The sequence below is a fragment of the Mirounga angustirostris genome, unplaced genomic scaffold, assembly GCF_029215605.1.
Source record: "Mirounga angustirostris isolate CCGP_5_RB_7025 unplaced genomic scaffold, mMirAng1.0.hap1 SCAF_7, whole genome shotgun sequence".
Classification (NCBI taxonomy): Eukaryota; Metazoa; Chordata; class Mammalia; order Carnivora; family Phocidae; genus Mirounga; species Mirounga angustirostris.
This window is the reverse complement of record NW_026991715.1, coordinates 61,405,476-61,419,947: the sequence shown is the minus strand read 5'-3', so window position 1 is coordinate 61,419,947 and position 14,472 is coordinate 61,405,476. Positions and strand designations below refer to the sequence as shown.

The window sequence follows — 14,472 nt, the reverse complement described above, 5'->3', positions numbered from 1 at the left end:
TAAATGCGGAACATCTTAAGTCATCACTGGTAGTGAAAACTAATTTAAAATAAAAATGTATTAGTCTTCCATACAGTGGAATATTAGGTTGCCACTAAAAAATGAGGTAAATTTGTGCAGAGAGGGAGAGATGTCCAAGATGTGTTGTTAAATAGGGATTAAAGAAAAGTATGTATATGATGAACCCAATGAATATGATTTTCAAAAGGAATAGGCATATGTGTATTTATGTATGTCAATGCTTATAAATGCATAAAGATTTCTGAGAGCTTTTTTTTTTTTTTTTTAAGATTTTATTTATTTATTTGCGAGAGAGAGAATGAGAGACAGAGAGCATGAGAGGGAGGAGGGTCAGAGGGAGAAGCAGACTCCCTGCCGAGCAGGGAGCCCGATGCGGGACTCGATCCCGGGACTCCAGGATCATGACCTGAGCCGAAGGCAGTCGCTTAACCAACTGAGCCACCCAGGCGCCCCTGAGAGCTTTTAAGATACATTGTCATATATGTAGAAACTGTCATATATAGAAGACTATATACGGTCATATAGAAGATATATGTAGAGACTGTCATAAGTGGTTACTGCATTGGAGTAAGAAAGGGAGGTTGGGTGGTAGGGAATAATGGAGGGAGCATTTGTTTCTCATTTGACATCTTGCTGTGCTGTTTGAATTTATCGTGAGCATGTGTTGGTTGCTTTTAAAATTTTCAATCTTAGGCTTTAGCAAACCTAAATATGTGAATTTTGACATGTATGATTGCATTTTCTGCCACTGTTTTCATTCTCGATGCTACTCCTGCCCCTCAAGGAGATGATGGTAGTGGCGGTGTGTGTTTTATATATTTAGGAAATGGGTTTAGACATAAGAGATTTAGCCCATGTTTGCATTAAGACAGGAAACTGAGATGATTATTTTGGCTGCACAACTGGTACAGATGTGTGGTGTATCTGCATTATTCATCATTTGCATATGTAAATATTTCTTTTTCATAACTAAAGTGTACTGAGGTGAATAGAACTGGAAAAATAAGAATATGCCACCCATAACAGTGGGTGCCAAGATTACGGTTAAACTGTCAAATTAGATTTTGTAAGGGTCTCCAGCTGGCTGTGGATTATTAGGAGACATATGAAAGGGCTGCTTTGGTATAAGATAAGAAAATTGTTGGAGAAATGGGAGCCCTGGTACCAAGATTCAGCCATCCCCAGTGTGCAGTCTCTTAAGAAAACTGAATGTGGAAAGATCCATGAAAAACTTCATGTAAACTTTACAAAGCATTTTATAGCTGACCCATAAGTTAAACACATGAAATGATTTCAGCTTCTAAGTGCTAGGAATTTGTCCTTGGGGGACACTTGATTCCTGTTTAAATTAACAGGTGTTCAAAAAAACCTCACAGTTTCCTTTTGTGTTCTTAACATGGAGTTGGAGAAATGCCTAAGCTTTTACTTTTCTGTTGAGGAGAAATAGCCAACTTTTTAAAAAATCATGATTTGAGGTTTTCCTTTTTTTTTTTAACACTTCCCCATTTCTTTAAAAAGGACTTTATTAGGTTATTTTTAATTAAAGAAACTTTATAAAAATTAAAAGAGTTTTATTAAGATACAGTTCACATACTATACAGCTCACGCATTTCAACTGTACGATTCTGTGGTTTTTAGGATAGTCCCAGAGTTGTGCAACCCTAAGTTTAGGACATTTTGTCACCTTCCATGGCCATTAGCAGCCATTGCAACTTTTCCCCCAAATGTCTTCAGAGCCCTGGCAAGGGCTAACCTACTTGCTGACTTGGTGGATTTGCCTCTTCTGCAAGTTTCATATGAATAGAATCATATAGTATGTGGTCTTTTGACTGGCTTCTCTCACAGGGTGTGTGTTCAGAATTCATCCACGTTGTAACATGTACAGTATTTCATTCTTTTTTATGGAATATCCCACATCTTACTCATCTTTGTGTTAGTTGATGGTTGTTTGGGGTTGGTTCTACTTTTTGCCTTTTAATAATGCTTTTATCACCATCTGTGTACAAGTTTTTGTGTGCATATGTTTTCATATATATCTAGGAGTGGAACTGCTGGATCATATGGTAACTGTGTTTAACATTTTGAGGAACTGCCAACTCATTTTCCAAAGAGGCTGCTGCATCTTCCTGTCCCACCAGCACTGCATGAGGGCTCTTGATTTCTTCACATCCTCACCAACTCTCATTATTGTCTTTTTTTAAATTTATTTTTTATTTTTTTAAAAGATTTTATTTATTTATTTGACAGGGAGAGACATAGTGAGAGAGGGAACACAAGCAGGGGGAATGGGAGAGGGAGAAGCAGGCTTCCAGCAGAGCAGGGAGCTCGATGCGGGGCTCGATCCCAGGACCCTGGGGTGGTCATGACCCGAGCCAAAGGCAGAGGCTTAATGACTGAGCCACCCAGGCACCCTTTTTTTTTTTTTTTTTTTTTAATTACAGCCATCCTAGTGGGTGTGAAGTGGTATCTCATTTTGGTTTTGACTTGCATTTTCCTAATGACTAATAATGTTGAACATCTTTTCAGGTGCTTATTAACCATTTCTATATCTTCTTTTTTTTTTTTAAAGGTTTTATTTATTTATTTGTCAGAGAGGGAGAGAGAGACAGAGCACAAGCAGGGGAAGTGGCAGGGAGAGGGAGAAGCAGGCTTCCTGCGGAGCAGGGAGCCCAACGCAGGGCTCGATCCCAGGACCCTGGGATCATGACTTGAGCCGAAGGCAGACATTTAACCGACTGAGCCACCCAGGCACCCCCATTTCTATATCTTCTTTGGAGAATGTTCATATCCTTTGTCCATTTCTTAGATTTTATTTATTTATTTGAGAGTGTGTGTGTGAGCCGGGTGAAGGGCAGAAGGAGAGGGAGAGAGAATCTCAAGCAGACTCCACGCTGGGCACAGAGCCCAACACAGGACTCGATCTCATGGCCCTGAGATCATGACCCAAGCTGAAATGAAGAGTCAGTCACTTAACTGACTGCGACACACAGGTGCCCCTGCCCATTTCTAAATTGGGTGTTTTTTTGTTTTTTTTTTTAAGATTTTATTTATTTGACAGAGAGAGACATAGTGAGAGAGGGAACTTCCACAAGCAGGGCGAGTGGGAGAGGGAGAAGCAGGCTTCCCGCGGAGCAAGGAGCCCATGCGGGGCTCGATTTCAGGACCCCGGGATCATGACCTGAGCTGAAGGCAGACGCTTAACGACTGAGCCACCCAGGCGCCCTGGGTGGTTTTTTATTACTGAATTTTATTTTGTTTGTTTATTTATTTATTTATTTAATTTTAAAGATTTATTTATTTTAGAGAGAGAGAGCATGAGCAGGACGGGCACAGGGAGAGGGAAAGAGAATCTGAAGTAGACTCTGCGCTGAGCACAGAGCCGGACACCCGGCTCAATCTCACAACCCTGAGATCATAACCTGAGCCAAAATCAAGAGTCGGCGCTTAACCAACTGTGCCACCCATGCACCCCTATTACTGTATTTTAAAAGTTCTTCATATATTCTAGAGATTCTATCATATATTCTAGGTATGATAGCTAGATATTCTAGATATCCGTATAAGATAGGTGATTGCAGATATTTTCTCTTATTCTGTGAGTTGTCTTTTCACTTTCTTAATGGTATCATTTGAAGCATAAAAGCTTTTAAATCTTTTTATTTTTTTAAAGATTTTATTTATTTGACAGAGAGAGACACAGCGAGAGAGGGAACACAAGCAGGGGGAGTGGGAGAGGGAGAAGCAGGCTTCCTGCAGAGCAGGGAGCCCGATGCGGGGCTCGATCCCAGGACCCTGGGATCATGACCCGAACTGAAGGCAGACGCTTAACGACTAAGCCACCCAGGCGCCCCATAAAAGCTTTTAATTTTGATGTAGTTCACTTTATCTGTTTTTCTTTTATTGCTTATGCTTTTGCTTTTGTATCTAAGAAATTTTTGCCTAACCCAAGGTCATGAAGATTTAGTGCTGTGTTTTCTTCTAACAGTTTCATAGTTCTTGCTCCTACATTTAGGTCTTTGATCCATTTTGATTTAATTTTTATGTATGGTATAAGAAAGGGGTCCAACTTCATCCTTTTGCATTTGGATATCCGGTTCCAACACCATTTTTTGAAAATACTGCTCTTTCTCCCTTAAATTATCTTGGCCCACTTGTCAAAAATTAATTGGACCGTAAATGTTAGGATTTATTTCTGGGCTCTCAATTCTTAATTTCTAAAAATTGACAGGGGAGCCTGGGTGGCTTAGGTGGTTAAGCGTCTGCCTTTGGCTCAGGTCATGATCCCAGGGTCCTGGGATCGAGTTCCGCATTGGGCTCCCTGCTCAGCAGGGAGTCTGCTTCTCCCTCTCCCTCTGCCTGCCACTCCCCCTGCTTGTGCGTGCTCTCTCTCTCTCTGTCAAATTAAATAAATAAATACACTTAAAAAAATAAAAATTGACTATACACTGGATGAGTTATTCATCTGGAATATAGACACTGTGGGACAGTCAGTTAGTGGGCTGGAAATTGCAATTTGGTGACTGGTGACTAGTCATTCTTAGCTGGTTGACTCATCTCTGTGTGATCATGAGATTAAATATTATAGAGGTTTAATTATAAGTAACACAGGGCTGTGGTAGATGTTGTTAGAGGCACGAGAGATGATTTTGTTTGTACAAATCACAGAATATAAATACTGTAGCAGTAGAAACTGGAGCCATCCATAGATCACAGTTAAACCCCTCGTTGGTAGTGGAGTTGTCAGGACTAAAGTGCACTTCCTTGCCATATGGAGCGGTAGCTGGTTCTTTATTTAATATTTTCATTTATCAAGCAATAAGTAAATTGGAAAATGAATTTTGATTCAGTTTTCCAAAATTATTTTTTTGAGAGCTATTCCCTTTTTCCTTTTTATCTTTTTTTTAAAGTAATCTCTTTTTTTTTTTAAAGATTTTTATTTATTTATTTGAGAGAGAGAGAGAATGAGAGAGAGCACATGAGAGGGGGGAGGGTCAGAGGGAGAAGCAGACCCCCTGCCCAGCAGGGAGCCCTATGCGGAACTCGATCCAGGGACTCCAGGATCATGACCCGAGCCGAAGGCAGTTGCCCAACCAACTGAGCCACCCAGACGCCCTTTAAAGTAATCTCTATGCGCAACGTGGGACTCAGTCATGACTTACATCAGAGTTGCAGGCTCCACTGACTGAGCCGGCCAGGTGCCCCCCTTTTTATCTTTTCTATATTGGCTTGGTGAGGTGGTTAAGAATGCTGATTTTTTTTTTTTTTTTTTTTTAGTTGTAGAACGCTGCCTTTGAAGTCACACACCTGGGTTTGGCCCTAATCCTCGCCCCTAAGGAGCTGTGACCTTGGGTGACTTCCTCTTGAGCCCAAGTGTGTCATTGCTCCCGTGGAGATAATAATAAAAGTAACTGCCTCAATGGTTGGCAGAAATTGTCCATATGTGCTAGAGTCCATCACAGCACTTGCAGCTGAGTACTGCACAGATGGGTGTGGTTGCCTTTATTCTTGTAATTTTTTGTTTTATTAAAGATTGATTTATTTGAGACGGAGAGAGAGGGTGCGCGCAGGGCGGGAGGGGCAGGAGAGGAAAGAATCCCAAGCAGATTCTGTGCTGAACGGGGAGCCCCACGCAGGGCTTGATCCCACGACCCTGAGATCATGACCTGAGCTGAAACCAAGATTTGGACACTTAACTGACTGTTCTGGCCAGGCGCCCCTGTTGTAATTTTTTAGAGACTTATAACCCTCCGCTCCCCGCCCCCTCCAAGCCCTCTTTGAAAACAGTTGGCAAACCAGACTACAAAGGGGAATAGCTTTTCGGTTGGATGTGAGGTTTGGATGATGGGGCTAAGGGGGTGTAAGCTGTAAGTTCCTGGAGCTGCCAGGAGGAAGGGGGCCCTTGGGAGTTTCCTTGAGCATTGGGAAGCAAGCTGGCAACCAGGTTAAGTCTCCCTAAGCATCAGCTTTCAGGTGGAGTTTAAGGAAATGAGGTGATAGCTGCTTTGGAGTAACTAAGTTCACATCGCAGCCCCTGTGAGTCTCTGAGCTTCTTCCTTTTTGAGGGCACTAAGAATAATACTGGTCACTGATGTTGTAAGTGCTTTGAATACCTTTTCCATCTTAATAATCCCATGATGTGGGAACTACTAGTATTTGTTTTGTGAATGAGTAGTTAAGTAACCTCGTATTGAATGGAAGGAGCATTTGATCCAAGCTACTGTAGAACACGGATTTATGGGCCAGACCCATGGGCTAGTAAATAAGCACTTTACATGGCTGATCTCCTGTAATCCTTACAGATGTTCATCATCATAACTTTGATATGGGGGAATTGTACTTTTGTATTGCTTCACTGGCTGAGATTTCGACCTACATTGCTCCTATAAGGGGAGCACGTTTCTGTTACTTGTTTGCTTTCATGCTTTTGTAGTGTTGACTTAAAACTATGAATTTTTTTTTTAAAGATTTTATTTATTTATTTGACAGAGAAAGACACAGCGAGAGAGGGAACACAAATGGGGAGTGGGAGAGGGAGAAGCAGACTCCCTGCCGAGCAGGGAGCCCGATGCGGGACTCGATCCAGGGACTCCAGGATTATGACCTGAGCCGAAGGCAGTTGCTTAACCAACTGAGCCACCCAGGCGCCCAAAACTATGAATGTTTAGTGTGGGGGGTTCAAATTCTTGTTTCTGTTGATCATTTTTGAATTATTTGATAACTTCAAAATTGGTCGCAAAACTTTTTAAAGATTTTATTTATTTATTTGAGAGAGCTAGAGAGAGAGAGGGAGCACAATTGGGGGAGCGAGAGGGAGAAGCAGGATGCTGATCAGGGAGTCTGACTCAGAGCCCAATCCCAGGACCCCGGGATCATGACCTGAGCTGAAGGCAGACGCTTAACTGACTGAGCCATGCAGGTGCCCCAAAACTTTTGTTTTATACAGCCTGAAGGGGGTTAATTCCAAGATGTTAAATTAGCAAAATTTGCTTATATGTATGTAAAGTATTCAGGGGATATATATATAGGACCTATGATTTTGGAAGGTGGTATTTTGAGGGAAAGGGAATTTTCTGAACTTACCACTGAATTTGCTTTAAGCCTAAGTATAATTTTTGTTTTCTGTCTTTTACTTTTGTATCTTCTTGTAATAGTTAACTTTGAAGAGTTTGGAATGATCTTTTTTATGTATCTTAGAAAGTGTGGGAGGAATTTTAATATTAGCAATGGGAAAAATGAACCATGGGACATTTTAGAAATGGACATTTTGTGCAGAATAAAAATGAATAACATGTAAGCAACTTTAAAAATGTTTACTTAATATAATAGTTGAAAGAAGGTAGCTAATGGTCCAAGGAGATTTGGATTATGGGTAGTTACAGGTGCCAAACTCAGTTTCACTCTGTTCTATGCTTAGTGTCTACATTTTTAACTGGAGCCCCAGTAATTGCTCAAAACTTCCAAACATCCTCCCTCTCTCTGTCTAGATCATAATCTTATCATGTGTGTATGTCAGCATCTTGCCGGTTGCTTCATTTTAGAGACAGCACCGTTGAAGTCTCGGTCAGTTTTAGGGCCTAGCTGACTGAGTTCGCTTCGCAGGACCTTAGGAAGTAAGGAAAGTTACTTCCCTTTTACCCACCTCAGCTTTCCCATGAAAAAATGGAAGCTACCTTCTTTTTCTCTGTGTCTTTTGTTAAACAAATTCAACCAAGTAAATTTTGAAGATTTGGCTTCATTCATCCATTCCTGAATCTGGCAGCTTCACATGGAGCAAGTAGAAGGGAGCTCCATTTGGCTATAGAAAAGGAAAGGTTTCTAAAAGGGGAGGGGGGGGGCAGGAAATTACCAGCAGAGAATCCATTGTTTTGGGCAAGGTTGCCTTCCTAAGGGGAGTGGAAGGGATCTCTCGGTAAACTTCCCAGTGCTGACCAGGAAATTCCACGTTGACTGATTAAAGGATACATTTCTGGGGAGTTGACACTGTGGTTAGGTTAGGTATTAAGTCTTATTTGCTGACTTGGGGTGTTACCCTAAGTTGACACCATTTTGGGCCTGTGGTTTTCTTTTGACACTTATTATTTTGTCTTTCCAGCACCTTTTCAGAGTCCATATAGCTTATACAGTTTTTTCTGATTATAAAAGTAGTACATTTTCATGCCAAAAAATTCAGTGATTATTTTCTCGTTTGTGAAAAAATGGCAAAAATACCAATGAAAACGTGGCATAAGTGAGTATTTCTGCTTTACAGCGTCTTCATGTTACCTGTCTCTGTGGGGGCAGGTGGAGGGAGCTTCCAAACAGTGTACTGTAAGTCCCCTGGAGATGTGGTGATCTATCGAAACAGGCTTTGGAGTCCTGATGGTCTTTGCGATCAGAAAGTCCGGTTTCCTCATGCGTAGAATGGGATCGCAGTACTTAACATCGCAGGGCTCTTTTGAAGATTAACTGAAAGAATGTCACGGAAGCACCTCAGTGCAGTGCCTTGATACAGAGGAAGGGTGTAAGAAATGGTAGGTAACTATTATTTATAATGAGTACTGAGTAGCAGGATCGTCCTGGTTGCCTAAGCCACTCTCATCTTGGATTATCAGTGTTTTGATAGCAGCACAGCCTGTAATTCTCAGCCTTCTTAAACTGTGGAACTTGCTGCGAAGTCTGACGCGTGGAAGTAGGGCGGGAGCGCTGGGGCTTTGTTGGACCTTCTTGGATTCACGTGCGCGCATGCGCGAACACACCTGCCCGCGCGGCTGCCTCGTTCACCTGCCCGTGGAGTAACCCTGTGCTCTCAAGGCAGTATCGAAGTGTCCGGGTGTGCACAACTGTCCCTTCTCGTGTGAGCAGTCTCCACTCTCCACCCTTATCCTTGCCTGGTGCTATGTTAGAAAGAACAAAAATGCGTTCTGCCCATCAGTGGGGTGGTTACCAGGATAGAATGCGAGGAAGTTTGCGAAGGCCCGATCCAAGTGTTACACTTTGATGGAAGTGTGAGAATGGAAGAGTGTAGCCTCAGCCAAGAGTTCAGCCCTCCTAAGTGAATGAAGTTAGGGTACGGGCCCCCGGAACATGGCACTCACACAGTTCTGGTCCCATAATGAGCCTACCTGCCATTATAATCTTTAAACTTTTTTTTTTATTTTATTTTTAAAGATTTTATTTATTTATTTGAGACAGAGAGAATGAGAAAGAGAGAGCACATGAGAGGGGGCAGGGTCAGAGGCAGAAGCGGGCTCCCTGCGGGACTCGATCCAGGGACTCCAGGATCGTGACCTGAGCCGAAGGCAGTCGCTTAACCAACTGAGCCACCCAGGCGCCCCATTATAATCTTTAAAATGGAAAGAGAGGGGCTCTTGGCTAGCTCAGTCGGTAGAGCACGTGACTCTTGATCTCAGGGTTGTGAGTTCAAGCCCCACGCTGGGCATAGAGCTTACTTTGGGAAAAAAATGGGAAGAGAAAACTTAGGAAGCAAATGCCGCCTTTTATTTTTTAAAGATTTTATTTGACAGAGAGACACAGCGAGAGAGGGAACGCAAGCAGGGGGAGTGGGAGAGGGAGAAGCAGGCTTCCCGCGGAGCAGGGAGCCCGATGTGGGGCTCGATCCCAGGACCCTGGGATCATGACCTGAGCTGAAGGCAGATGCTTAACGACTGAGCCACCCAGGCGCCTGCAAATGCCCCCTTTTAGATGGTAGAGATATTTTTATATTTGACTTTGGTCTGTGCCCAACATTTGGAGCTAATAAAAAATAAACAAGCAGACAAAATAAAACACGACCTCTGCCGTGAGTGCTCCCGGATGACCTCAGCTAGAAGTAACATCTCTCTTGGGGGCTGCACCGTTCATTTAGCTGTCTGCCTGTCCTTGTCATGCCAGATACTTCAATAAGAGTGCTGTCTCTCCTCATGGACAGTGAGCTTCTGGACTATTCAACAGATACTTAGGGAGCACCAGCTTTGCTGCAGGCACCAGGTTAGGCACTGAAGAGAGCCTAGAACAAGATGGATAGTCTTTGCTTTGATGAAATATAGAGGCTAGTGCGGGGGACAGATTTTAAATAAATCATTCCCAAGAGACCTAATTCCAGTGAGATGAGTTTTATGAAGTTAAGACAGTTTATAAAACGAACTTAATCCAGGCAGTAAGATTAAGCAGGTCAGGAGGCAATTTGGGGAAACATTAGTACTAGGGCTGCCATATAAGGTTGCACAGTTTGTGTACTGCACAAAGGTGACCAGCTGAGAGGGAAAGTGAGAGTTGAGATGCAGTCCCTGCTGGCTTGCTCATGCTGCTCCTTTTCATAATTTACAGAAAGGCATTATATAGACTACCAAGGAGCAGTATTTAGTTCCTCTTACCCTCCCCTGCCCCAAAGTGTTACACTGACAGTTAAATATTATAAAGCAGTGAAAAGAAATGGACTTAGGAGGCGCCCAACTGAAACAGAAATCCCAGTTCTTTCATTTACTAGGTTTGTCTTTGTTATTTGATCAACTTTTTCACCGGTCATGGAGATGAAGTTAACAATGGAGATGGGTAACAACATAGGGTAACAACGTAGGATATGGAGATGGATAACAACATAGGGTCATGATGAACATTAAATTCTGTAGTGTGTGTAAAGAATCGAGTAAGGTATCTGATGCATGTAGTAGGTGCTCAATAAATTTTGTTCATAGAAACTTGTCAGTTGCTTCTGTTATCATTTCTGTTGCCTATTTTAGCCTATTTTCTCTATATTTCCCCAGTTTCTTCTTTGCCTTCTTTAGGAAGACTGGACATTGGCTAGAGTATCTGTGCATCAAGCCTTCTCACTTTCTAGTTGGTGAATGGGAAGTTGTATTATCAAAGGTTAAATCTTCAGGTTTCCATTTATGTCCGACAACTACTTTTTATTTTGGTTTGTTTTTCCTGCTTCGGAATGCTTCGTTTCAAGACATTCTGGATGCCTGAGGGTCACCAGGAATTTAGTCTGTCAAATGAGTTTTAATTTGATTAGAACGTTGCCTCTCAAACTTGTTCTTGGAGTGGGATATCCTTTGTAAAGCATGGTGTTCCTTACTCAATACCATGAGAAAGTTAGTGATATGAACTAGATCAGTTTTGACAGCAGAATGTGATTATTGTCTATGTCTTATAAAATTCCAACATGTTTGTTCATGAAAAAGCAAGCTAAATATCACCTTCTGATTCCTGGTTTTCCATTAATATTTGTGATGTGTACTTTCTGTTTGCCACCTGCCTGCATAAGTGGGGGTAGGTGAAGTTTCCCCCAGGCTCCTCTTCCCACCATCACCAACAAGTCCAGGTCCAGAGAGGTTTCTCACTTACTTCCTACTTCATTGCCATCCTCCCACACTCCCCAAATTCCCGTGTGTTGTCAGATTCCTATGTGCTGTCTTCATGGAGGGTGGGGGTGCCCACTTCAGAGGTGCCATCCATCAGCCCTGCCCCAACCCCAACCCTGTCACGCCCCTTGGAGCTCCCTGAACACCAAGGCCTTGGATTGCCCCGGGGACGGAAGGAGGGGTGAGACAGCTCCAGAAGTCTTCAAAAGAGCCCTCTATTTGGTCCATCATCCACTCTACCCAGCAGACTTGAGAAATTCTAGGTTTGATTGAACAAATAACCGTAATTAAGGTCCATTTCCTGAACTCCCTATCCCTGGGGCCTGTTCACCTTGCAGCCCAATAACCGTTCATTTGGTGTATATGTCAGCCTAGCTTTGTGGTGCATGGTGTTTGATTTCGATGCTGGGGTACTATTCTTCACAGTCGAGGACTGATAGAAGAGCTCTGTCTTTATAGTTTTCAAAAAGCAGAGGAACACCACTCCCAACATGAGTAAGTAACTTGTTTCATTAAAAGAATGCCCTCTCTTTTAGATTCCCCTCTGCCCCACCTCCTACTTGCTCACAAAAGCAATGCCCTGATGAGTAGAAAATAAGAAGGTAAAGGTTGGGGTCCCCTATGTAAGAATATTTTCCATTTCTGTTGGTCTTTTGATAGAAAAAAATATGATTCATAGGTTCCTTCGTTTGGCCCTGGTTCCTTTTGCAAATGGATTTTAAGAACATCAACAGGAAGTTTCTCACGTTGGGGGTTGGCTGCAGGGGGGAGTTGCCTGCGATAACAGTTATCTGCCAGTTGGTACTGTCCAGGCAGTCATACTTGAATAAAAGCATCCTCATAAACGCTGCCCAAGATCTTGTGCCGGCTAGCTTTGTCATGAGGACCAAGTTCAGAAGAGTGTAGGGGGTGATGATGAGGTCCACTGGGCATCTGGACAGCACTTCAGTTGAAAAAGGCAATTATGGGGTGCCTGGGTGGCTCAGTCGGTTAAGCATCTGCCTTCAGCGCAGGTCATGATCCCAGGGTCCTCGGATCGAGCCCCGCATCAGGCTCCCTGCTCCGCGGAGAGCCTGCTTCTCCCTCTCCCTCTGTTCCCCCTGCTTGTGCTCTCTCTCTCTGTCAAATAAATAAATAAAATCTTAAAAAAAAAAAAATGATACTGTATTTTAAAAAAAGAGAAAAGAAAAAGGCAATTAGCTATAGCTACTTGCCTGGGGGAAAGGCACCCCATTCATTCCTTCCTCTTTGGAAATGGGAGAAGGAGATAAATTTGGAAGGTGAAAGGAGAGCAGAGCTAACTGATAAGGAAGGCTTCCTGAAGTTTTGACCGACTGATGGATGGTGAAATTAAGTGTGAGAAAGTTGTTTCTCGGCTGTAGGAAAGCAGGGCAGCTGTTACTAAAGCTCCAGGGAAAAGCTATTAAAGCAGGACCTTTCATGTGGCCACCAGGTTTTCCTCCTCCAAGAGTTAGAGGGTGGAGGTGACCGGTGGGAGGGACGTGAGTTTTCCCATGAGAAACACGGAATCCAAGCCAGTGTGAGCCTTTCGTCTCTCCCCTGCCCACACACACCTACAAGTGCTAGAGCTGTCCAGGTACAGCCGTGAGTTTTCCAAACCAGAGGCCCCAGGTCTGACATTTTTGTCTCCAATTTACATGTTCATTTACTTGAAAAGAGGTTCGAGATGTCACCCTCTATTGGGCTATTTGTGAATCCTGAAGAATAGGATCCCGTGAAATCCTGACTGTTGGAAAACCTAAGGTAGATGGCGTGTGCAAGTTTTCCCTTGCACTGAGCCACTGGAGTTGGATGAACCCTGAAAGAGGCATCTTGCCGGCCGGCAGAGCGTCGGGGGTGTCTCTTGAGTAGTGGCTCCTTTCTGCAGCCTGGGGAGGGAAGCTGGTCAGCACTTGACCCTGCACATGGGTTGTAGGTGGTATTGCGGGCCGGGGGGGCGGTCAGGGACTTTCCTGCTGTCTGCCTTCTCAGAACGCGGGGGCGTGGGGGTGGGGAGGTACCTCGGGGGACTGGGTGTTCACCAGCCCTGCCTGTGGCTGTTGAGCAGCGTTCAGTTTTTGTGACCACCTCACAGTTACCTCATCATGTGCCAGGCTTTCATTTTAACTGTGTTGTGACGGAAACCTTTCAAAATGCACTAGACACTTAGACACTGCCTTCTTATCCATGGTGTGCAGTGTCCTTTAAACTTATTTACAGTGACTTCGTCTAGTTGCTTTGAGTATCCGTTAGTCCGGATAGATAACAGAGATACGGGTCCCAAAGGCTGAGTTATTGGGCCTGTCCCTCCTCCCGATTTGCTTAGTTGTTTCAAGCAGCATGTTTTTCCTGGTCCACTGAGCCACATCACCTACCATTTCTGGGCCACAGATTTGACGTCAGGAACATGAGAGGACTGGACTGGATCAGGGGCTTCCAACCTAAGTGCTAGGTAGAATTTGGGGGATGCTGAGTTTCATGTAGACCCACTAGAATGTGGGGGCACCTGGGTGGCTCATCGGTTAAGTGTCTGCCTTCTGCTCAGGTCATGATCTCAGGGTCCTGGGATTGAGCCCCGCATCGGGCTCCCTGCTCAGTGGGGAACCGGCTTCTCCCTCTCTCTCTCTGCCCCTCCCCCCTGCTCGTGCTCGCTCTCTCTCTCTCTCTCTGAAATACATACATAAAATAAAAAAGTCCACTAGCATGCAAGCTTCAGGAGGGCAGGAGCTGTCCTACCCACTCCTGGCACACTGCCTGGTCACTAGTGAGCATTTGATAAGTGGAACATTTATAGCATTTATAGCATTATGTGCATCTGTATGTTTTATACACTGGAGTTGCCTGTAGACTTCCTTTTGACGGGGAGGGGGTGCGCTGCCAACCTCTGGAAACTGCAGACCCACCTGAGCTCTGAGGCCATTGCTCCTCCAGCTGCCGGGGGCCAGTGAAACAAGCTCATTTCTGTCCGCTCTCCCAGAGCATACTTGGATCTGGTTGGCTCTGTGGCCTCCATTGTCAGCCTGTGAAGCATTCCGTGGCTTGGCAGGGTTTGGGGCCTGGGCTGGCAGAAAGCACCCCTTGGAAGGGGCTTGGCAGATTTTTCCATTGC

The 14,472-nt window shown here is 44.0% G+C and overlaps 1 protein-coding gene across 3 annotated transcripts in view; it reads left to right on the top strand.

The window, feature by feature from the left end:
• The window catches only part of SERINC5 (serine incorporator 5), a 100,809-nt gene that overhangs the window by 22,098 nt on the left and 64,239 nt on the right, over positions 1-14,472 (top strand). The window contains exon 1 of one of the 3 annotated variants that reach the window (XM_064596291.1): positions 8,248-8,531. The exons of the other annotated variants lie outside the window; for them this stretch is intronic. Coding sequence (XP_064452361.1) covers positions 8,529-8,531 — 3 coding nt within the window. The 5' untranslated portion in view covers positions 8,248-8,528. Of the gene's footprint in view, positions 1-8,247; positions 8,532-14,472 lie in introns of those variants that run through there. 3 annotated transcript variants of the gene reach the window in all.